Source organism: Vitis riparia, chromosome 10 (genome assembly GCF_004353265.1).
Source record: "Vitis riparia cultivar Riparia Gloire de Montpellier isolate 1030 chromosome 10, EGFV_Vit.rip_1.0, whole genome shotgun sequence".
In the NCBI taxonomy this organism is placed as follows: domain Eukaryota; kingdom Viridiplantae; phylum Streptophyta; class Magnoliopsida; order Vitales; family Vitaceae; genus Vitis; species Vitis riparia.
In genome coordinates this window covers 11,330,356-11,357,067 of record NC_048440.1, presented here as the reverse complement: position 1 = coordinate 11,357,067, position 26,712 = coordinate 11,330,356, and the positions used below count along the sequence as shown (strand labels likewise).

At 33.7% G+C, this 26,712-nt stretch overlaps 1 protein-coding gene and 1 pseudogene across 2 annotated transcripts; both read right to left on the bottom strand.

Annotated features, from left to right (window-relative positions):
* LOC117923096 overlaps nucleotides 1–63 on the bottom strand; it is a 2,927-nt pseudogene extending 2,864 nt beyond the window's left edge.
* An 8,502-nt stretch (nucleotides 64–8,565) lies between these two features.
* Nucleotides 8,566–25,854, bottom strand: LOC117923018 (kxDL motif-containing protein 1). 2 transcript variants are annotated; one of them, XM_034841282.1, is made up of 4 exons: nucleotides 25,716–25,854; nucleotides 12,128–12,280; nucleotides 9,318–9,428; nucleotides 8,566–8,796 (listed from the first exon to the last, which is right to left on the bottom strand). In XM_034841282.1, the coding sequence occupies exons 1-3, from the start codon at nucleotides 25,829–25,831 to the stop codon at nucleotides 9,326–9,328; spliced, it is 372 nt and encodes a 123-aa protein (XP_034697173.1). In that variant the 5' UTR covers nucleotides 25,832–25,854; the 3' UTR covers nucleotides 8,566–8,796; nucleotides 9,318–9,325. The 2 variants fall into 2 exon arrangements, with proteins under 2 accessions (XP_034697173.1, XP_034697172.1); XM_034841281.1 differs by lacking the exon at nucleotides 8,566–8,796 and having other exon boundaries at nucleotides 9,153–9,428.
* Between the last annotated feature and the right edge of the window lie 858 nt (nucleotides 25,855–26,712).

The following is a 26,712-nucleotide window of genomic DNA, read 5'->3' as shown; positions in this document are numbered from 1 at the left end:
AAACCTTGCCATAGTAGTTTCTCTATCCTCTTCTACATTAGCCCAAATCATGGCAATCTCCATCTCCTTGTGATAGTCATCCACGCTCCTATAGCCTTGAGTAAGACTCTATAATTTCTGATACAAGTCTCTATGTAGTGACTAGGGACAAATCGCCTCCTCATGGTGGCTTTCATTTCCTCTCATGTCTCAATAGGCCTCTCATAGTTTCTTCTTCTATTCATCACAAGTTGATCCCACCATATAATAGCATAGTCAGTAAACTCAATCACAGCTAGTTTTATCTTTTTCTCCTTGGAGTAGTTATGACACTTAAAGGTGAACTCCACCTTCTTCTCTCACTCTAAGTACACTTCTAGATCATTTTTCCCTTGGAACGATGGTATCTTCATTTTGATGTTTCCTAGGTTTCTATCAGTCCTATCTTGCCATCTTGGAGCTATTCGGAAACCTCTACCACACCTTTCTCCCATTGGCGCAAACCTGCCCTCATGGTTCAATGAAGCTTGATCCTCTTCATCTTCAAACTCATCCTCAGGGTAGTCATCAGAATCATCAACACGTGCACGCCTTCCTTGCCTTCTAGCATTAGGGGCTCTTTGGGTACGCTCTTCTCGTAAAGAAGCGATAACAACGTCTTACCTATCCATCTGATCTTGAATATCATTAAACACCACGTTCATGCGTTCAAACTGTTGTTGCATAGCCTACAACATGAGGGATGACTTCTCCCTTCCTTTCTTATTTGATGTTTTGCCATTGGAAGACATATTTTTGAAACTACAAAAAAATGTTAGAAATAATTCCTCACAACACTCCTCACGTGTTTGCACTCACACTCTTGTTTCACTCTTAAATTGGCTTTTTCCCGATACTAGTCTCACACTCTCTTGCATTTTTCCACTCGTAGCTTCCCATTTTCAGTTTTGCTTAAACTAATAAACTTGATCAAGAAATTCAACTTGTACATTTAAACTAATACCAATGGCAAGAAAATATGATAAAAACACTAAATCAAAGGAAGAGGAAAAAAGAAAATAATATTTTGATTTGAGAGAATTGAAACTACACACAATTTTTTTTTTTTTCTATTTTTTTTCTATTTTTTTTTTTTTTTTTTTTTTTTTTTGGAGCTTGGTGCACGATTTTAACCTAGTGCACGTCAAAAAAATAAGAATGAGGAATAAAGAACACAAAAGGAACGAGATAGGATGATAACAGGAAACAAAAGATAAAGGGATAGAAAACTGATTTTAGAATTGTGCTCTGATACCAAATGATGTGAACCCCAATCGACACGCTTTGAGACCCAACAAACAGTATTGGAATAATTGCCCAAGAAAGCTAAAATTCAGATTTTTTATAGAACATTGACCCAACGTTTATAAGTGAAACGCGAACCAAAAGTATAAGTAACAGACCTTGACCCAATGATTACAATGGAATCACGAACCGAAGGTATAAAGTTTGAACGCCACAAGGAAGAATCCCTGATAAGTTCATAGTTCTTAAAGAACCAAAAGAAGAGCAAAGCCTCACATTTTTTTTTATTGTTTTATTCAATAAAAATCATCCCTATTACAATGAGTGCATGCTATTTATATGTCATGAAAAAAACTTACTAAATATTAAAACCCTAAATAAAAGTTGATTTGGTTTGAAATTAGCAGATCCAAAATAGGAAAATAGCTAAAAAAACGTTCTAAATAATAAAAGCTTAAAATTAAGGTAGATTTGGCATGAATTTAGAAGCTCTAGAATAGAAAATAATTGATATGAAGCTGGAAAGTCAATCAGTCATTAATCCACGCCATAAATCACGCCCAATCAAGCCAGATTAGCCCTCAATAGCTTGGATTAAATTTATTACACCTTCATCTTCTTTTGGGCCAAGCTTGGAATGTCCTGCGTAGAATCAACCCAAATCTCTTGAATTAGCCCATTAAGTGCTTCTTTGATCTTCTTAGATCTTGCTTTAGTAATAGGCCCAACTGGAACATGCAATGGATCCTTGAATGCTTGTTGATTCTCATCAAATATCCTACGACATTACATTTAAATGAAAATTAATTAAATTCAATTTAATCAATTTTTGGCTTCATAACCTACTATCCATGGCATACAAGCTCCCAATGAATTGTTGTCCATAATCTAATAAGACAAAAACTATCGATCTATTAAAGATTATCTCTATCATCTCTAAGTTTTAGATTCTCCTATTACGTAATTAACTAACATACTCTAGTCTACAAAAAACATATGTCAAATTTCAGTATAGGAATTACTATGACAACAAATTTCATTATCACAAGTCCTTAGGATTACCTAAGAGGACACACTGTCTCAAACTCATGAGATATCATGGTTCCTATTTTGAGAATATTTGTTGTTAACCTTAATCAACAATAACCCAATCGATAAGGAATATATATCTACTTTAGGGTCTCACTCATAAGTTAAAGTCATTGAAGACCTCAACACTAGTTCAACGTTCTCTTAAGGTTGAAAGCTCATACAACATAATAACTTAGTGAAATCATGACTATCCGCACCCAATATTATGATTCACCACGTCTTGTCCAATGTGTAACTATACACGCTAGTGCATTCATCATGGGAAACTCATCCCAATGACTAATGTAAGTTATTTATACAATTACGATCTAGTACACTACAACCTCAAATGAATTGCCTAAGTCCATGAACTAACTATGAACTATCCATCAACTTGGAAGGAGCCCATGACTTTGATCTTCTGTGCAACTCTTAATGCACCTAAGTTAAGTACGATGCAAATGATGTAGGTCTAAATGCTTAAATAAATCATAATGTAAAAGTGAGATAATAAAATATAACCGAAAACTCATATTGTTACATCATTTCATACATTTAATGGTTCTATCATGACAATCTTCCACTAACCCTAAAAGTAAGCATACACTATAGAAATAATTTATTCCACAATCACATCATCTTTCTAAATTATCTCACGAATTAGATAGTACTTCCTCTTTGTGTTTTCCCTTCTGGTGGTCCTCGATTCTTTAGACTGTGTCACTGTCCTACTATTATCACAAAACAAGATCATACACGGTATAACCAAGGGAACAATTCCAAGTCCTATGAGGAACTTAGTAAACTAAATGACTTCCTTTGTTGTTTTAGAAATAGCAAAAAATACCACCTAGAGTGTATAAATGCTTAGAGGTAGACTTGTGAGAATCCTTATCAGATGGAAAGTTTTCAAGGATGTCATGGCTAGCACTAATATTCTATGAGGTGTCATATTTCATGAGAATGTTATTGAGGATACTAATGCAATTGAAGATAATAAATCTGACCAATTTGTAGCTAGAACTAAAAATGAAGGGAATCTTTTAAAGCCCCTTGAAACAAAACCAAAGCAACTTAAACCTAAACCTATTGGCAATGAACTTGATAGTATCTAAGTTTAGTTTTTTCTTATCATTGAGATGTTGCTTCAAATCGACTATGAAAATTTTCTTATCATTAAGATATTGCTTCAAATCTTAGACTATACAGAGAAAAATTACAACTTTAGTTTCATTTTTTAAGTTTTCTTGACCAAAATATCAAGAAATATTATGAAAGATTGAGAAAATAGAGATATAAAAAAAATAGATATATCAATCAAACATCAAGTATTTAATGTATTTAAATCAAAATTCTAAAAACTTAGATCAAATAATTCCACAAAAATTATATTCAATTATATTATCAACTCATAACAAATAAATTTAAAAAAAAATAAAAATTCAAATTTCAAGTAGAAAATTAATTCTTACTGATTTAATTGATTTATTCTCATTTTTTGTTGCTATGGAATGGTTTTCAAAGCCTTGTTTTCTCACTCACTTGGCTTTCTTGCTAGGGTTTTATACCTCTTTAATGACATTATTTATCAAAGTATCTTTTCCTTGCTCTTTTTCATAAACCAAGAGAACTTACAAAATTAGTACAATGAAAAAATAGGGTTTGATTTTTAAAAAATACGGGAATTGAAACATGACACTTAGGGTTTCTTTTTAGTCCATTTTGAAACCTTCATAGAACCAAAGGAATACGTTGAACCACATGAAAGTTGATTTCTAGAGTTCAGAGGAACTGAATGAAAGAAAGACACCATGAAACTTGCTTTACGTTTTCTCTCATGTTGGCTTACCACTCTCTTGAAATGAAAATAGATTTATTTGCATTAGGCTCATGGGTGAGGATTGGAATTGAAGTATAAGGGATGGGTTTAAGGGTATTTTTGTCTGTAATGATTATTTTTTAGGTTTAAAAAAGTGGAAGATTATATTTGCAATTTAAGGGTTATTTCATCCATTTTAATCAAATAACCTAATAAATAATGGTAAAAATGTTAAGAGATGGACATGACTCCAAAAAATCACTAAGGGATTATTTTTCCAATTTCATGATTATTTGTTATTATTTGTGGAAATAACTCTAAAATATTAAAAGAAGTGAAAGGGAAATAAATTAGGATAAAAATGTTCAAACAAGTTCATGTCTCCAAAAATTATTAGATGAGTTGTTTTTTCAATTTTGTGTTCATTTAGACTCTTCTAACAATGCATATGAAACTTTAGTGTAGAGCCACAACCAATGGCCTCCTATATAAAGTACAATATCCATTCAATGTATTTGGTTCAAATTTAGGGTTTCCCACCCAAGATTTAGATACTTAATCGACGATTCTATTCAACAAAGCCTCCATTTCTTTTAATTAATTGGAAATATCAACGTTTTCATAATCGAACTTATCATTAAATTGAAAAAATTATTGATTCATAGTATAATGATCAAACCGATGGTTGAAACTTGGTCAAATTGGTAATGTCATAAATATATAATTTATATAAAATTAATTTTTTTTAATAATATTTCATTTTTATATTTCATCTATCAAATTAAATTATGAAGATAAATGTAAATATATTAATATTTTAAACTTTATTAATATAACACATATAATATTTAAGTATAAAAAGAAAATTATAATATTTAATTTTATCTCCATATCTTTGTATTCTATTATTTTAAAAAAAAATTAAAAATGTCATATTAATTATTTTATATTATTTTCATAATTATCATTATACATTGTATCATAAAAATAAATGTGAATATAAATATTTTTTTTTATATTTGTTTAATGATTTTATATGACTATATATTTTAGTTTACAATAATTTAGTGCAAAGGGGTTGTGTGGAACAATGTCCTAGTTTGATTTTCTTTTCCATTTTCCCTTACCTATAATCATGGTTTGACATTGCTAATCAAGGAGGTCCCATATTTGACACGGATAATTGGCAGGACAAATTTATCAGCCATATTTCAATATTTATTGACATTTTTGCCCATTTTTTCGATTAGTGGGTCAAGCCTTCAACTCCTGCAATCAAAGACAAAAATATGGGGATATATCGCGATATATCGTCAATATATCGTATATCGGAGAAGGTAAATATGATATATATGTAAGATATATTGTGTGACGAAAATATCGGTAATATTTTGGTAATCACTTGACGATACAAGTAAAACATTGGCCCTAAATGGGAAAAAATCTCTAAAATTTCAAAGATATATGGGATATATAGGAGATATATCGGTGAAAAATCAGTAAAAAATTAAATTATTATAAATAAGTTAATTTTAATTATCTTATAATTTATTTTGTGTACTAATTAAATATAAAAACAAAAATAAAATCATAAATAAAATTATCAATATTTTTAAATAAAAATATTTTGTATCAAAATATACCAATGTTTTTAAATAAAAATCATAAATATATTTAAATCACATAATTAGTACATTTGCAATAATTTAGTTTTAAATTAATATTTTATTTTATTTTGATATTCAAGTGTAATAATAGTATATTGAAAATAAATTAACTTAATACATTTTTAAATTAGTATAACATTTAATTTAAATTAGTATATTTTTACAATTAATCCTATATCGAGGAAATATCAATTGCATGTTAGACACAAATGCATGTAGAACAAATGAATTGCAAACTCATGCTTGGGTTGGACTTCCTAAGGAATACCTGTTAATTTGAAATGTCATCAAATACTTTTTTTACTCTTCTCACTTGTTATTGTCATTTACCTTCCTCTAACTCAAAATGAAAAAATTATTTGGCGAAATTTCAAACCAATGAAAACCAAAACCTTAGAGAATGTAAAATTAATCTTATTGATATAATGTATACGAGTCACGCTTTATTCATAGTAGTATTTTCTTATATTTAGAATACACATATTTCTTTTATATTGTGGTCCTATAAGCTCATTTATGTTTTTTCTTAACTAGAAAACCATTTTCACTTTTCTTTAGAAATTTTTGAAAACACTGATTAATTTTTTAATTTTTTTTTGTCCATTTTCTAGAAAACACTAATTAGTTTTCTAGAAAATGAAAATAGAAAGCACTCACAAAAGATGTTTTCATTCCTAATTTCTATTTTATTTGAAAATGAAAAAAAAAAAAAAACCTGTTTCAACAAATAGGGCCTTAAAAGTTTAAGCATCAAGATGTAAAAGGGGCAAGGCAGGGGCAAACAAGGTTCCCCATTCTTGTTTGTAATTTTTTTTTTCCTCATCCCTATCTCATTTCCTGTCTTAGACTAAACATATCGGGGATGGGGAATCTCATTAGAGAGACAAATTCCTTGTCCTTACCCATGTCCTTGCCCTCATTCTCCATCCTAGAATTCATATTTAATATTTTTTAATTTTATAAATATAAAATTATATATGAATAAATGGACCCGGACAAGTTCTTTTACCATCCATACTTTAAATTGTTAACCTTATATCAACACTCGGTAAAATTGACATCCTACCTCAAGTCTGAACGGACACAATAAAAGATAATAGTAATTACAAATTGCAAATGGAATACCGAACTCCCTATCTAGACCATTGGATGTTTGTGATAAAATTAGGTCATTGGATGGGAATACAAACAAATAAGACTAAGGAACAAATGAACGAGACTCAAACATCTATAAATGAAACCTTTATACATGACATCATTTGATTTGTGGTATTTTTTCAATACCTATCAAAAAAGTAGCTCGATACTATAATAAGACTCATATATACATCAACAAGATAAGATGATACCTACCATTGGAAAAACAACTTCCATTTATTGAATATTACTCTTATAATCTTATTTTGACATTTTTACTCCTAAACTTTAAATCCAAAAAATATTAATATGAGATAGAAATTAAAACATTATTGATGGATATTTGTGTTAAAAAAGGTTATATTTCATTTTTCTAAAAATGGGAGTGATTATTTCAAGTATACATTTGTTTTATCCCTTCTAATCAAATAACCCTACAAATAATCTCACAAGTAGAGATTTGATAGTGATGGCTAGCACAATGTGGAAAATTATGAAAGGATGAAAATATCAACATAGAAAAACAAAAGATCAAATATAAATTCTAGTTAGGGGCTATTATAATACATTGAATCATAAGGCTTTGCCCTTCTATAAAAGGAAATTGAAGATCATTAGCTAGGTGGCTTTATTACTTTCATCTCCCATAAAACAATACCTTCATCCCTCATGCAAGCATCCACATACATAGCATGTTTCAATTCCTTTGCTAAACAAACCCTACTACTACTCTACTCTTTCAATCACCCACATCCCAATATCAACCGAAAACTTTTTAATAACAAAGAAAATCCAAAGTTTAGTTAAATCTAAATTTTTAATAATAAAAAAAATCCAAAGTTCTCACCTTCGGTGTTTCCAACTTAAGTGGTTGAACAAGTGGTCAATCAATTCACCAAGTGGTTTACCAAGCAGTCAATCGCCCAATGCATCTAAGGCTAGTTGCTCAAGAAATGAGTGGCAAAGAAAGTGGTTAATCAAGGGATCAACCTGTAGGTCAATCAATTGAATACTCTTAGGTCTTAATGGTCACCACGACTAACTGGGTGATGAACCATAACCCATCTAATGGTTAAATTGTGTAAAAATCTCGTACAAAAGAATCTTGAATTTCATTTATAGATGGACCACCGTATACAAGTCATCCTATTATCCAAATGTCTGAGCACAATTGTACCAAAATTTACAAACATCATTCATTGCAACTGGAGACTGGCTCTCTTTTCTATTGTACTATACCTGCTGAGCTAGCTCTTGTGTTCTCTAATTCCAAGTACATTGTACTCGTGACAAAGTGATTTGCAATGTGGGGAGAGATATTCTGGAGTTGTAAAGGTTACATCAAAGGCTTCCATGGTACAATGAAGCACTTTTAAGGTTGGATTGGGTTGGAGCTCTTGGGAACTTCACAGGAGTTAGCATCCATATATTTCTAAAGCATAAACATTTCTAAAAATTCTTCTGCTTCTCTTCGGCATGGTTTATCATCAAAATTCTGTTGGTTTCCCAATGCTCTCCATATTGTTCTCCTGTCGTCTAACCTTTCCCACCTCAAATGATAAATTAATGGATCATGAATATGATTGTTGTTCTGCCACGGAAGTGATCTATGCAGTCCTCAAATCTCATGGGAAGGTTTCTAACATTTCCCCTATTATGAAACAGATGCCCTCTTATACTTGAATACTATCTGATCAATGTTTACATGCTTGAATGCTTTACAGGAACAAAAAAATAAAAATAAAAAATCAATTGAATTCAAAATGACTCCAAAATTCTTCATAATATCAAAGCCATGGCATCCAACAAATTAGTTCACAGATTCAATCCCAAAAGAACCTGGAAGAAGAATTAATAGATTGTTGAGCATGCAGTTTTTTCCAACAGCTTTTACTACCAATCTGGATTTGCATAAACAAGAGAATCACTGACTAATGGTTCTAGATAAGTTTATTAGGTTAAAAATGGGGGAGGAATGATACCATGTAATGGAAAAGAAACTACAGAACTTGAAAGATGAATAGGCTTGACACCTAAAAATCACATGCAAATAGGAACAAGCCATGATTTTTTACCACTTTGGCTTCTATTAGGGCTTTATATCATGCTTTGGAACACCAAAGAAACCAAAACGTATTTGGGAATAACAGTTTAGAACGCCCTTGCTGTAAGTGAAAAGGAAGATATAATGAGACAGTGTAGTAATCAACACTAGGTACAAACTTTCTTTTTATCCCTTTTAATTTAAAGACTTATTTGTGTATTAATTGGTCAATAAATGTGCACTGGAGGTAAAATAGCAAATACTAAAATGTTAAGACTAACGAGTGTTTTGAGATACAGCACGATTTTTGACATATTAGATGTGTTACGAAGGTATTTCAAGGTCAGGTCTTTGGTCAAGTATTTCACTTTTTGAATCATCTGGAAATGCATCTGGATAGGTAGCCAACATTTTTGCCTTCATGCTCCTGGTGACAAAAGGAAAGAATATCAAATTACCAAATTGAAACAACACCCTATGTAACTGAAATTCATATAAGGAGATCAAACATATGAATTGAAATAATTATTTAGATTTGAAATCAAGAAATATCTAAGATGTTAGAATGCAAGAATAGGACAATGCAACTTCCTTGCAATCAGTATCAACAAAATGCATTATTTATTTAACAAAGGGATTCAAATCATTAGGGCAGTAGGAGAGAAACTGCAGACAAAAAACAGAGGGAGGAACATAAATTATCAACTTCTGCATCAACAAAACATGTTAAACTGAAAAGCAAGATTATTGGCTGCAAAATATCAATTACCAAATTTGTAATTAGACGTCTATACATGAAATCTAAGGAGCATCAGCATTTGCTATCTGTTTTTTATTTTATTTTATTATATATATATATATATATATATATATACAATTTGATATTTGTCATTGTGGACACTATTTCAAACATGACCCTCCTAGACCCATGTCTAGCACTTGAATGCAAACAGAAATTGAGAAGTAATGTTTTCTACATTACACACATGACTTACACAAGGGAATTAGAATAAGACACTAATTTCCTGTTTCTTTGATTTGTTGTTGCTTTTAAGTGTTGCATATTTCTTAAGAAATTATCGAATCTCAACTGAATTGAATTACTACTATATTTTTGAATGATTTTCAAAATGCAAATAGGTTTATTTTAATGAGATGCATGTCACATTATGTATTTATGTGTTCTCAAGCTTGCATCAAATTGGGAGGACAGTTCTTGGGTGGAAGTCCCTAAAGAAGGATATTAGGTTCAGGATGAAAGACCCTAAAATCTAACTCAAGCAGATAAATTGTTTCTGTTAGAAGTTTAGCTCAATTTTTTCCTGTCATATATTTTTCCGTTCTTGTAAAAGTTCACCCAAGATTTTCATACCAAGAAATCTGGGTAAATTCCATATAGGACCCTAGAAATAAGATTATTTAATTTCTCTATTGGAATTGTTGGCTCACCCTTCAATTTTTCAGATAAAATTTCTAGGGAATCCATCAAAAGAGATGGAATTGCTTAGGTTTTGAATTATGATTATGAAACCTTTCGGGGATTGTGGGATTGCAAATATGCAAGTTTCAGAATATGATGATGTTTTCATAGTTTAGATTGTATGTTAAATTTTGATGGACGTAAGTAAAGTAACTCAATATAACCTTATGTTTTGGAAGCACTGCACAAGAATGACATGTTATTTTAAATGTCAGTCATGTACATTTCAGATTACAGAAATGATGTTAAAACGTGAGAAATTATAGCCTGGTCAAAGCAACACTTTAGGTCAATTGACTATTGCAACCAATTCGACCCAAATTAGATCTTTCCCATAAAAATTTTAAACAGGGAATTGCTGACCTTTGCCTGGTGACTTAACATCCTTATATGCCTAACCTTAACTCACAAATTGGTCTTAGATAAAAGATTTAGGGCCTAACAGAAATTATCACCATTTACACCCAAACTGGTGGCCTAAGCACCGCCCTCATCACTTCCATACCATCACCTAACCACCCATCATCAGCAACACCCGTATCACTACTGATCATGATGTCATCAGCTCCCACAGAATTACCTTGACAGTGAGATAATGATCCAACCTGGTTGCCAATGCACAAGCATACTTGCAAATGGTGTTTGGAAGCAATCAGATTTCTATCTGCATCTAGATGAAGTTTCACCCCTCCATTATTCTATATATATATATATATATATATATATATATATATATATATAGGCCAAAACCCCTAGCACAACTGACCTGTTTGAGACATAGTCTCTTCACTTCCATTTCAATTGTTGCAGTTTGAACATGAAAAGGGATGAAAACCATCTGCTTGATCATGGTTACCTGGTAAATTAAAAGCTACAAAGTCATAGCTAAGGCTTTTCTTAGACCAATGCAGAATAGAATCTCTTAGTCAATCTAGAAAGGAGTTTCAATTCAACAAGGATGCACCACCTTTAAGCCATGCTATAATATGTGGCCATGTTAGTATCTCACTTGGGAAAGAAAGAAAAAATTACCCACAAAAGCATGGAATCACACATCAGGGCACAACGAAAAAGTGGTAAATAGAATAACAAAAAATAGCATCTTGCTTCCAATTGTGATTGGTGGATTGCTAGTAAAGCTCACATCTCTGGAGAGAGGGGGCCACCAAGGAAAGTATGCTCCCCAATTGCTCCTTTCTCCAGTTCATTGAATTCAATCCAGCATGGCATCAAAGCTATGGTAAACTAGAGGTCTCAAGTTCAAGTGTCTCCTACTGTGTATCCATAATTCAAAACTGCTAATTGTCTCTTGACATGCTGGTATGGGGTCACACATAAGAAGGGTGTTAGCTTGGCATACATTCTAAGTGCATATCTTAACAGTTAAGCTTTCAGGAAAGTTTGCAGTTTAATAAATACAATTCAGCCAAAACATAAACCATATATGCCATGAGTTCCAAACTTGAGATTTCACTAATTTAGATCTGAAAAAACTAAAACTGTATAAACAGTGAAACATTTAAATAGATGTACTAGAGCTATTTCCACAATGATTAGCATCCGGATTTCAGGAATGTGTAACTGCAGTTGATTATTAATTATTCTGTGAAAGTGAAGTATTTCAGTAATAAAAAACTATTAAATACCTCAGCTTCTGAAATATGTAATCAAGATCTGTTTTCATAGACTTCAACAGACGAGTATTTCTTGAGAAATCATTGGAAACCTCAGCATAGCAATGCTCTGAATACTCATTAAAATGTGACAAGACAGCATTACTGTCCTGCAGCCTTCCCAATCTGCAAATTGGAGCACAAAAGGATTAAAATATTAGAAAACAGATGAATTACCAATTTGATGTAGCAAACTCAAATAAGCAACTAATCCCAAAGCAATTTGCGGAGTAGTAATGTAACGATAGAGTTATCAAATGTCCCATTGTATTTTGAAACTAACATTCAGTTACACACAACATCATCTATTAACAGTCACAAAACTGTATGGAAATCAAATTCTTACCCAAGCATATTATACAGTGTTAAGAGAGAGAGAGAAGAAAACCTTGATTCTCATTCATGTAGTGTCTACTTACAATTGAGAAAATATATATATACAAGGCTAGGAGTCCTACCTACCATACATGTGACCTATATTAAAAAAAGGAAAGATTGTACACTATAAATTCATTAGTGTGTAGGTTACGCCGTTCTCTATATGGCTTGAAACAATCTCCTTGAGCATGGTTTGGCCATTTTAGTTCTGTTGTTCAAGAGTTTGGCATGCTTCGCAGTACAGCAGACCATTCAGTTTTCTATCATCATAACTCCTTGGGGCAGTGTATTTATCTGGTTGTTTATGTGGACGACATCATCATTCACAGTCATTTGGGCCACCCTAGTCTCTCCAAGTTCCAGAAGATGGTCCCTCGTTTTTCCACTTTGTCGTCGCTTTCATGTGAGTCATGTCAGTTTGGGAAACATACTCGTGTCTCGTTCCCAAAGCGTTTGAATAATCGGGCAAAGTCTTCTTTTGAGCTTGTCCACACTGATGTTTGGGGTCCTTGTCGGACTGCGTCTACTTTAGGATTTCAGTATTTTGTCACTTTCATTGATGACTATTCTCGATGTACTTAGTTATTTTTAATGAAAAATCGAGCTGAGTTATTCTCTATTTTCCAGAAATTTTATGCTGAAATCCAGACCCAGTTCAATATTTCTATTCGTGTGTTACGCAGTGATAATGCCAGGGAATATTTTTCAGCCCCATTTACTTCATTTATGTCTCATCATGGGATTCTTCATCAGTCTTCTTGTGCTTATACTCCTCAACAAAATGGGGTAGTTGAATGCAAGAATCAACATCTTGTTGAGACAGCTCGTACTATCCTCCTCCATAGTAATGTTCCTTTTCGTTTTTGGGGGGACGCTATTCTTACCGCTTGTTATTTGATTAATCGTATGCCCTCCTCTGTTTTACATGATCAGATTCCTCATTTCCTTCTCTTCCCTGACCAACCACTTTATTTCCTTCCTCCTCGTATCTTTGGTTGTACTTGCTTTGTTCATATTCTCACTCCTGGACAGGACAAGCTTTCCGCCAAAGCCATGAAGTGCCTCTTCTTGGGATATTCCAGACTTCAGAAGGGTTATCGTTGTTATTCCCTTGAGACTCATCGATACTTTATCTCCGCTGATGTCACTTTCTTTGAGGACTCACCATTCTTTTCCACCACTTCTGAGTCTCTTCCTGTTTCTGAAGTCTTGCCCCTTCCCATTGTCTCCCTATCTGATGTTGTGCCTCCTCAACCACTTCAGGTTTATCATCGTCGCCCTCGTGTCGCTGCTCCTCTCCCTTTTGCTGAGGCACCTGCTGACTCACTTCCTATCCCTTCGGCTTCTCCTGCCCCGGCTCTGCCTTCTCCTGATGATTTACCCATTGCTATTCGGAAAGGTACTCACTCTACTCGTAATCCTCATCCTATTTACAATCTTTTGAGTTATCATCGATTATCTTCACCCTATTCTGCTTTTGTTTCTGCTATATCCTCTGTTTCTCTTCCAAAGAGTACCCATGAAGCTCTTTCCCATCCAGGCTGGCGACAAGCAATGGTGGATGAAATGGATGCTCTGCACTCTAATGGCACTTGGGATCTTGTTGTTTTACCCTCTGGTAAATCTACAGTTGGCTGTCGTTGGGTCTATGCAGTTAAGGTTGGTCCTGATGGTCAGGTTGATCGCCTTAAGGCCCGCTTAGTTGCTAAAGGCTATACTCAGGTTTATGGTTCTGATTATGGTGACACATTCTCCCCTGTTGCCAAGATTGCTTCTGTCCGCTTGCTTCTCTCCATGGCTGCTATGTGTTCTTGGCCTCTTTATCAGTTGGATATTAAAAATGCCTTCCTTCATGGTGATCTTGCCGAGGAAGTTTATATGGAGCAACCTCCTGGTTTTGTTGCTCAGGGGGAGTCTGGTTTAGTGTGCAGGTTACGCCGTTCTCTATATGGCTTAAAACAATCTCCTCGAGTATGGTTTGGCCGTTTTAGTTCTGTTGTTCAAGAGTTTGGCATGCTTCGCAGTACAGCAGACCATTCAGTTTTCTATCATCATAACTCCTTGGGGCAGTGTATTTATCTAGTTGTTTATGTGGACAACATCGTCATTACAGGCAGTGATCAGGATGGTATTCTGAAACTAAAGCAACATCTTTTTACCCACTTTCAGACCAAAGACTTGGGGAAACTCAAGTATGTCTTAGGAATTGAGATAGCTCAATCCAATTCCGGTGTGGTCCTTTCCCAAAGGAAGTATGCTTTAGACATCCTGGAAGAAACTGGTATGTTAGACTGTAAACCGATAGACACACCTATGGATCCGAATGTCAAACTTGTACCAGGACAGGGGGAGCCTTTAGGAGACCCTGGGAGATATCGACGGCTCGTAGGTAAATTGAACTATCTCACCATTACTCGTCCAGACATTTCTTTTCCTGTGAGTGTTGTTAGTCAATTCCTACAGTCACCATGTGATAGCCATTGGGATGTCGTAATCCGCATTCTTCGATATATCAAAAGTACACCAGGCCAAGGTATGTTGTACGAGAACAGAGGTCATACTCAGGTTGTTGGTTACACAGATGCAGATTGAGCTGGCTCACCCACAGATAGACGTTCCACTTCAGGGTACTGTGTTTTTATTGGAGGTAATCTAATATCTTGGAAGAGTAAGAAACAAGATGTAGTGGTCAGATCTAGTGCTGAAGCTGAGTATCGAGCTATGGCTTTGGCAACATGTGAACTCATATGGTTGAGACATCTTCTTCGAGAGTTGAGATTTGGAAAGGATGAACAGATGAAACTCATCTGTGATAACCAAGCCGCATTACATATTGCATCCAATCCAGTCTTTCGTGAAAGGACCAAACATATTGAAGTTGACTATCACTTCATTAAAGAGAATATCGCATCAGGATGTGTTGCTACAAGTTTTGTTAATTCAAATGATCAACTAGCAGACATCTTCACTAAATCTCTCAGAGGTCCTAGGATTAAATACATTTGTAACAAGCTTGGTGCATATGACGTATATGCTCCAGCTTGAGGGGGAGTGTTGAATATAATGAATTTATATTGTACAATCTTTCCTTTTTTTAATATAGGTCACATGTATGGTAGTTAGGACTCCTAGCCTTGTATATATATATTTTCTCAATTGTAAGTAGACACTACATGAATGAGAATCAAGGTTTTCTTCCTTGGCTCTGATACCATGTTAAGAGAGAGAGAGAAGAAAACCTTGATTCTCATTCATGTAGTGTCTACTTACAATTGAGAAAATATATATATATAAGGCTAGGAGTCCTAACTACCATACATGTGACCTATATTAAAAAAAGGAAAGATTGTACACTATAAATTCATTATATTCAACATACAGAAAATTACTTTCAAAAGCAAAGTGATTAATTTTTTCAACTTAACTAAATGACAAACATAAGAATTATGCAAAGGAATCCCTAGAGTGCAACAAAATTGTAGAAAATACAAGAAAACCACCACAAACATGTGGAAAGCAAACAATAGATAGGAAAGGCTGGGAATGCAGAAATTAAAGAATTAAATTTCATGTAATTGCAATACAAGTCTGTGCAAACTAAGCAACTAGCACTGAACTGTTGATAAAGAGTTTCAAGCTTCCAAACAGCCAATAGATGAGTGAAAAGAGTTAGTAGAAGAAGAAAAGAAGTGGAAAAGAATGGGAGATTTTATTCCTAGAGAGGTTAATAAGGATGTACACTTTGAACCAAACATGGGATAGTGAATCCTAAATATTTGGGAGAGATTATGGTTCCTAGCTTTTCAGCTTGTTTATAGAAGTTGGGGCGTTTGGTTTTGATCTTGATTTATAAGCCTTCTTTAGTTTTTGTATAATTTCTTTCTTGTTTGGAGAACTTCTCATTCTTCAAGTTCACTTTCTGTAATTATTTCGTTCTTTGTTAAAATTTCTGGTTTTTCCCATTGAAAAATAATATAAAATAAAATTATTTTTTTTATGAAGGCAAAAGAGAAATATACATTAATAAGCGCAAAAAAGGGCAGCACAAAGAACATAGGAGGTATACAAATGTGCTACGAAGCATAGACTGAGGAGAGAAAACAAAACATACCCCTCCCTTTATTTGTAGCCTAACCAATAGACAAAATCTACTATAGACACAAACCCATCCTCCAAGCTTCCTTTGACCCACTCTAAAAAATTGCACATAAATGAGGATTTAAGCTTTTGATCTGATAACCCAATACATCGTCAAAAGCCCTTCTATTTCCCTTTTTTTAAATAGTCTAAAACAAGTACAAATGAGCAACTTTCCATGTTTTCTTCCTCTTCTTCCAGACGAAATGTCCATGTCAGCCTAATAATGTTGTTTTAATTGTGGAATGCAACACCCATACAATTCCAAATAAGGAGAAGACCTGCTGACATAATGTTCTTGCCTTGGAACAATGAAGGAGGATGTGCACTAGATTCCTCTTCTGTTTTACACAAAACATCTATTCACCAAAGTCCAAAACTATCTCATTAAAATTTCTGTAATTATTATCCCTTTCTAACTGCTTCTCATACAAAAAAAACCCACTTTTGTTGGAGCCCATGAATTCCAAATAACATCCCCAAAAAAAGACTCAAATCTCTCCTTGTACCATCCCAAAATAGAAGGATTTAACTGAAAGGCTACCTCACTTCATGGCCATCTGCGTTGCTCTCTCAACATTCCTTCTCATTAATTTTCCTTGCAATCTCAAAAAGAATGTTTCAACACAATTTGACTCCCAGTCATGGAGATTTCATGAAAAACATGAATTCCAATGCCCACCATCACTGATTTGCTCCCATACATCTACTACCCAAGCATCCTTTGAGGTAGCTATAGTAAACAAAAATGGGAGATCTTTAAAGACGTGTTCGAACATCATGTGTCCTTCCAAAATTTTACCCTCCTTCCATTGCCCTTAATAAAATAAATCTTACTTTTGAAAGCTCCCCACCCTTTCCTTATTGCCTTCCACAACCCTACACCATACCGTTCCCTTGCCTCTAAAGCACACCAACCCCTTTCATCTTCCCCAAATTTTCCTATAATAACCTGCTTCCAAAAGGACTCCCTTTTTGACATAAACCTTCAACACCACTTGCTTAGGAGAGCCTAGTTCAAGACAAAAAGATGATGAATCCCAACCCTCCTTTTACAAACTTATTTTTGACTAATTCACCAAGTGAAGCTTTTTTTTTCAAGAATTCCTCTCCCTATAGAGAAATCCATTTGAATTTTTTCTAGTCTCAAACCCATCTTTCTTGAAATATTTAAAAAAGGACATGAAATAAATGGAAAGACTAGATAAGGTGCTTTTAATTAGAGTCAGAAGCCCCCTTTTTAGCAGGTATTACCTATTCCACATTGCAAGTCTTCTCTTGAACCTCTCTTTCACCATGTCCCAAACTGTTATCGATTTGAAGGCAACACCCAAAGGGAGACCAAGATACTTGGATGGAAGCAACTCCACTCTATACCCCCAAAATATCCACCAACTCCTTCACATTAGGAACACTCCCAACTGGGAGCAACTCACTTTTGTCTAAGTTAATCTTCAGCCCAAATATTGCTTCAAAGTACATCAAAATCCAATTAAAATCAACATGTCATGAGCAAACAATAGGTGGGACATTTCCACCCTCTAGCTACCTCCACCTCCCACCCTAAAACCTACAATGAAACCTTCCTTCCTAACTCTCTTAAGAAAGATAGCTAAGAGCCTCCATTGAATTAAGAAATAAATGAGGAGAAAACGTGTCCCTTGCCTTAATCCTCTGGAGCTATTGAAAAAGCTAGTAGGAGTATCAATGCACTTTGTTGTAGAAATTCACCATTTAATCCACCCAATCCACTTTTGACCAAAACCACCAACAAGAAGCTGCAATTGACATGATCATAGACCTTCTCAATGTCGAATTTACATAGAACACCATAAGAACCACTCTTCAACCTTGAATCAACAACCTTATTTGCAACAAGGGCAGCATCTAAAATTTGTCCCCCTTCTACAAAGGCATTTTGAGAGTAAAAGGCCACCCTACCCACCACTTTCCAGAGCCTATTTGTTGGCACCTTCAATAAGATTTTGTATAGGTTCCCCACCAACTAATTGGCTTAAAGCCCTTCAAATATTCTACTCCACCATTTTTAGGGATTAAGACAAAAAAAGTAGCATTCAAACTTCTCTCAATAATCCTTTGCTCATAGAATTCCTTAGAGAAACCCAACACTTCGCTCTTAACAAAGTCCTAAATAGATGCCAAAAGGCTATTGTAAATCCATCAAGACTTGAGGCTTTGTCCCCATTAAAAGCCGAGAGAGAGCAAAGAAGACTTCCTCCTTAGAGAAAGACAACTCCAAAGTCCTAGCTTCCTACCACCTCAAAAACTCAAAAGCTAGCCCACCAATACTAAGTCTCCAATCTCCATTTTCAACAAGAGGTGCCGATAAGAATTAGCCACCCCCTCCTTGATCTCCTCCTCACCAGATAACCAAACCACATCCACTCTTATTATAGCTAAAAGTTTCTCCTTCTATGAGCATTTGTCATTTTGTAAAAGAACTATGTTTTGTCTCCCTCCTTTAGTCATAACTCTCTCGACTTCTGTTCTGAAGAGATTTGTTCTAGCAAAGTTTACTTTTTAAATTCATCCACAACCAATCTTTTAGCGTCAATCTCTCCCCCAACTAAAGGAGCTTCCCTCTCCTTTGCATCCTAAAAACCTATCTAATTGAAGGCTCTTACCTTTTTGATTGCCACACTACCAAACACCTTATGATTCCATGCTTTTAAGTCCTTTAAGCTTTCAATTTGGAAGCCATAACAAAACTACTAGAGGCCCTAAACCTGTAGCTCAACCACCAGTTTTTAATCAAGTGTTTAAAGCCATCCACTTTAAGCCACATATTCTTGAATCTAAAGGGGGTTTTCTCCTTCTTATGCCTCCCCCATCTAAGAAAATAGGTAAATGATGGTAAACCAACCTTGACAAGACACATTGCAAGAGCCCACTAAAATGATTCTTCCACTCTTCTTACACTAGGAAGCGATCCAACCTAGACATGGATTGGTCATTTGAGCCTCAAGTAAAAGGACTTCCATTCAATGATAGGTCGTGCATATTTACACCCTTAATAATCTTTGAAAATCTTTGCATAGTAGACATCCCAACACACTTCCTCCTTTCCCTTAGATATCTAATCATGTTAAAATTACCTTTAATACCCCAAGGGTCTTCCCACAAACCTCTTACGTCCCCCAACATTGGCTAAGGGCGTTAGAATAAGCCCATACACCCCAATAAACACCGTGGTAAAATCATCCTCACAACTCTTAAAATGACATGAATCAGGGAATACTCCTAACTCCATTCCTCATAACTCCAGCACTTTGTTCTCCCAAAAAATCACCACTAAACTCTTTGCATCCATTGCTCCCCACTCTAGAGATCTCCCCACATCAAGACTTCTTACCAGTTGTACCAACACCTCCTACACCTTAGTCTCTTGCAAGCAAACCAAATCAACCTTCCACATTCTAATCAAGGAAGTAATTATCTTTCTCTTCTCCCTGTCATTAACCCCCTTTTAACATTCCATGACAAAATTTTAAAGCTCATAGAGGGACATAAGCTATTTCCCACCCCTTCTTGTATCCTCCCCCTTCTTTCCCCACTTTTCATATTATGCCATCATACTTTGCTAAGAACTCCACCTTTTGAAGCTCCCTCTCAATTTTGGATAAAATTAGTGGCTTCTTATAAAAATCAAAATCAAAATATTATGACATATAGTAAACTGAAATTTAAGGGGGTGGGATGGGGGATAGAGTGAAAAAGTGAAAGTTCCATATGATCTAAGATTCTAAGCTTATATCAAGTAGCATAACATATGAAACCCAACATCAATTCAATTTCCACTTGGAATGACCAACCAATAATTCCTACTTTTAACTCCACTAGTTAATACTTCTCTTAAGTTTGAAGGAAATCTTGATTTCAATCCATCAACAAAATATTCCTACACAAATGAACATGAAATAAAATTTCTTTTAAAATATGCATGAAGAATTATCGAGTGCGACGTATACATAGCTAGCCATAGAATAGAGAATAGTATCACAGCTTCATTTTCTCTAAGCCAACTATGCAACATTTAGCTAGTGACTAAGGCCATTGTGATCTAAATCAATCTTTCCCTCAATGGAGGATTGAATGAGCAAATAAGAGAGAAAATTTAAGTTTGAAGGAATGGAAGAATATTCTTACACAAAAGATGTTTCACATTGCTTAGGTTTCACATTCAAAGTAGAGGGGCCATAGAACGACCTAGGAGGTGTCCAGGCTACTAGGCTAAATAAAGCTTCCTCTATTTATAGGCTTCCTTCAAGCTTCCTAAAATGTCCAATCTCATAACCTTTCTACAATAATCCAAGATATTTACAAGTCTTTTTTCTTCCAAAAGGTTCAAACGCTTTCTAGGACTTCCTCCCTTAAAATTTTAGGGTGCTCTTCAATTTTCTAGAATCTCAACCTTCTGTGCATTTATGCAACACCATGAAACATCATCACTACATCCTCCTCTTGGAATCTCTTTATTAGTTGTCAAGACTACCAAAAAGTAATAGTTGATTACCATAAGATCTTACTCTTTGCTAAACCCTTTCAATAACCAAAGAGTCCACTGATGGAGAAATTCCTCATCACCAGGTCATTTATTCTATCATGATGTATCCAATGTCTCGAACATGATGAGGAACAAATTTCTCCCACAATACCATACCTCTACTGGAACTTCCTAATCCTTATATGCAATGGTCATCATGCCACAAATACTCCTAGAAAGCCTAAGTTTAACATTTGTCTCTCCCTAATCAAGAACTCCTTATTGTATTTTAATACCATTTTTCATAACCTCACTTTTCTTTCAAACAATGGTGCAATGCTTAACTGGTCATAAGCACCCATTCCCTTAATAGAAGCTAGAATGTGCAAGGAACAAAGCATACCTTAGTTTGAAAGGATAGAAAAACGTTGCTATACAAAGGCTACTTTATAATACTAAAAGGCTATCAAATACGAGGTTGAGAGGACTTGGAGGGGTCATTGGAGGTGCAACACTGGTTTGATCAAATAAGTCCACCTCCTATTTGTTAGCTTCCTTGGAGCTTGTTAGAATGCCTAAGCCTAGGAACCACAAACTAGAATATTTCAAGATATTTACAAGTCTTCTTACTTTCCTAGGGTTCTAAAGTTATCTAACCTTTTTCACATTTCTAGGCGTTCAACCATGTTCCATCCTTCTATACACACAACCTCAATATAAATTAGTACGAGGTGTGGCAATAAGCAAGGATGTTTGGTATAGCATTTTGACTACTAACCTCCTTATTATACTAGCTTAGTTTGTTAGGTGAACATAGAGAGGTGGTAGTCTAGGTGTATTCTAGTAATACTTAGGCCATGGCTTCGGGAAGTCAAGCATTTAGAAGGTTGAGTTACTTTAGCATAAAACCATTCATATTTTGCAACTATGAATAGTTTTATCACGACTCATTCATAAGTACTATGGTATGCCGGCATTTCTAGCATAAGCTACACCCCCTAACATGATATCTATGTCTCATACATGTTCTAACTTATTTGGACACTTTTATAATGAGTCCACCTTTATTTACCTGTATGCATACATTTTTATACATGGGAACTTATTAGATAGTTATTTTTTCTTCATTATTATACTCTTTACAGTTCCAAGTTGGAAATTTAAAACATTTACAATAATTGTATGTAGAACAGAAAAATAAAAGTCAAAAATCTAAATGCAAAATAATCAACTAACACATGTCCACCTCCACCACTAATATGTTTCTTTTATAAACTTGCAACAAAAATATGTCTATTTAAAAAAAATATACATTTCATCCATATTTTGGAAGACAACTTCCATTACTGAAAATCATATCATGCAAAATTTCCTTGCATGTTGACATTTTGAATTATTGAATCAATATCTATGAACCTTAGCATAATACAGTTTAAAGAAACATATACATTCAATGATTAATCATGATTACCATATTACAAAGCTAAATAATTAGATACTTTGCTTATTTATTTTTATCAAGTATCAACTACATGTTCTACTAAACTTGCTATTCAAAGTCAGTTGAAATCTCTTGCAACCATGCCAAATAGGCATTAAATACAACCTCCCTTGTCTGTGTGACTCGTAAGAGAAATACAAGCTTTAGCTACTTCTCTTCAACACAAACTAATACCCTAAATATAGTTCTTCAATTCTACAAGCTTTGGCTACTTCTCTTCAGCACAAACTAATACCCTACATATAGCTCTTCAATTCTACAAAATCTTGTAGTGATATTACAATTGAGCATGGATTTTTTTTTTTTTTTTAATAGGAACAAAAAACATTTCATTGCTAAGAAATTAGCAAGTTCAACAAATAAATAGATGTCCTTTCCCAAGTGCATAATCAATAGTTTAGGACCTAATAAAAAAAAAAAGAAAAGTAAGAGGATGTTTGGTAAATCAACTTAATGACTTAATTTAAGTCATTAAGTAGATTAAGCATATTTGGTAAAATAACTTAACATCACAACTTAAAGTCAAAAATAACTTTAAGTAGTAAGTCAAAATAGTTAACTTATTCTTAATCTCAAATATCTTAACCTCATTTACCATGTTTAGTGAAAGTATATTTTCCAACTATGACTTTACATTCACAAATCTTCTTTTATAGTAAATATTTTTGTAGTTATCTAATGTATCTATAATATTTCAAATATGGATGTTTAAAAAATAAATTTGCTACTTAAGATTGATGAAAGTATAAATATTAGTTAAAATTAATGAGGGTAAATATGTTAATTTGATGATTTAGAATAAACTTTAAATTAACTTTACCAAACAACCTTAATACTTAAAATAAAAATTAAGCAATAAGTTTTAATTCAACAACTTAAGAATAATTCAACCTAAAGTTAACTTAAGTCATTAAGCAATAAGTACTAAGTTTTACCAAATACCAATTAAGTCTATATTGCCCAAGAATGCAAAAAATAATTGCAAAACTGAAGGTGGTTACGTTATTGATCCAAACATCACTCAAGACTACTCACAGGCAAAGAAGATCTTAAAAACAAAAAAAAAACAAAAAACAAAAAACAAAATAAACCCTTCTTGATCCCCCATTTTGCTATTAAATTCACCACATGATTGCCTAAGTGAGACACTCAACGAAAGTAACAACCCAACTCTAAAGAAATATAAGAAAAATTGGCAAAGCTACATATCAAACTCCCATGATCCTCTTTATTCCTCAACCACCCAAGGCAAGACAACAACAGAATCTTCCTCCACTAGAAGATTGAAAGGACCCATAGCAAGCCCTCTGCAAGGCTAAAAAGCTAAAAATCTCACCCTTAATGGCTAAACCTTCTCTAGTAGGTTTTGAGAATGCTCTAACCACTGTACTAAAATTATCCATGGATTTGCCTTCAATCTAGCTATCCTAGGTTACTTAAGGAGCATTCAACAAAATTTAATTTGTCAAAACCCACTAGAGGTGGTGTCTGTATGAAAAGTATCTCTTGAGCCAACTTTGTAGATCTACACACTAGGTTCCCATCTAGAAACATAATACATAAAGGAGGTGTCAGCCAAGAAGCATGGAAACACTTTGACAAGAACTGCAACTTCTTATTGTGTACTGCTCTATTAAAATCACTTTCTGAAGAATTTCTCTTCTTAACATAGAATTTTTCAATGTTACCGGCGGCTTCATCCTATTCACTTTTCTTATTCCTTTTCCACTCCTCAAGATAGAATGCTGTAAGATACCATTAGAATAATCAGATGTGGGCTAAGCTGGAAAATGCATCTTCGCAAAACACTCTCTGTGATATTGCTTATTCAGAGAACTTGGTCCTCAGACTTTGTTCACCTGAAAGAAAAGAATGAGGCCAACAGAAACCATAAATTTTCTTTTCTTAGTTTTTTTTTTCCTTTTGATAAGCAATTACTACATCACTTCTTTCAATAAAATTTCTGAATTGTCCTCAAATACATATTCCTTTTATGGCAGCATAATCCAAACTTCATAAGAGCCAATTTTCAAACAAAATCAAGAAGTTTTCCGTTTATATATCTAATCATAAGAACAAATGCAACTCCTGAAGTCTTCTCTTTCAGTTTCATCTTCTAAAGTTGGTGCATTGTACATACAAACACACAAAACATACAACCCATTCATTTTTTTTTCACTCAAACCTCCTTTTTCCTTGCCCAACATCCAAACAAGGAAAAATAAATTGCATTTTCTAATAATTCGTACTTTACTTCATCTACAATAAAATTATTCTACCCAATAAATCTTTGAAGGTCAAGAGCAATCAAAGTCGCAACTAAAATTCCACCTAATTCATTGTTTGATTGGTAAGGTAGATTTTTTGGCAGGCAGAAGATTCTTTTATAGAACTCTTCGACCCAAAAGGCCTTAGCCCAAGGTTAGTGAGCAGGATGTTTTTCTCCCTTTAGGCTGAGATCATATTCTCCTTTTATACAACCCCTTTTATACAAGCAAATTAATATATTATTATTTGCCTATCAAAAGCATATATCACAACAACAACAATAATATATATATATATATATATATATATATTGTAGGACATATTCTCCAAACGAATATTTGATGCAGCAAAATTTCCTTAAAGAAAAATTAGTGAGCACGCAATCTCCACACAATCTCCAGTGATTCAAATGTAATTTAATTAAAAGAAAAAAGAAAAAAAGTGCAATTAAAACAAAAAATTAAGTGTACAATTTAATTTTTTTTAAAAAAAATCCTTCCCTAAATTCAGCTAGAATACTTTCCACAACCTCTATCCTCGCAGCAACCAAAACAATATGGGTAAATTAAAACCTTAAGAGCGAAAAGCACAATCAGCATCACATCTCATTAGCTAAAATGAAATCTAAAAGCAATTGAAAAGCATCGTTTCATTTCCTCTGCACATAACTTCTACTCTTAATCATCCACAAATTCAAATCCCAATTTCAGAACATAAAATCATACAATCTCGAAACAGGACTGTATTCAGAAAGAGGGATAGGGAGAATGTACATGAGGAGCTGCAATTGCTTGAGGGAATCAAGATCCTGAGTGTTAATTAGGGATTTGAATTCATGGGAGACCTCTTCAGAAGCTTCTCTAATCGCTTCTTTCTCCGACTCTTCCATCTCCTTCCAAGTTCTGAGCACGCGCCCGCTCTGGGTGTGAGCTTCCTTTGGGCTCTTTGCACTTTGTAGTCCCCAGATTTCTGGACTGGGCCGGAGAAAGGCCCGTTTAAAATGGTGTTGGGTTGTCTACTTAATCCCTCTTATATTTTTGGCCGTTTGATGAAAAAAAAAAAGTAAAATAAAATTTTAATCACTGGATTCATATTATGGTTATTTGATTAAAGCAGTTATTGAAAACCCAATTTCGGAATTTTACCCTTAATCATTTTCGGTTGTGTTTGGACAAAAATGCCCTCACTATTTTTTTGTAAATATAATTCTTTCTTTAAAACTTATATGTAAATATTTGAAATGATAAAGGGTATTTATGTCAAAAATGGGTTATTTTCAAGTAAAACATGAAAAGGGTTAGATTCACAAATTTAGGGATTATTTTATCCCTTTTAACCAATTAATTATTCATATTAAAATCAAATAATGTAAAATTATAATGGTTAAGAAATTAATAGATAAATTCAAAGTAAATGAATTTAATATCATTTCTTTGTTTTAGCAATTAAATATGATGGCTATGTTTGGTTCCCGAGAAAACTTCAAGGGAAATAAAATAAAAATCAACCAATAAATAAAAATAAATTGTTCATAAATGAACTTTTATCTTCTTCATGTTTCACCATATATTTTTTTAACCTTTTTCCAATGATATCTAAGCATAAGAAAACCATTTTCATTGAACATTTTTTTTTCTCTTGATACTCGTTGAGAAGCATGCATAATTGAAAATAATTCAAGTATTAGAAATGTTAAAAACGTTTCTTAAAATCACTATCAAATACACTCTAAGAACCCGTTTGACAATTATTTTAGGAAATGTTTTCAAT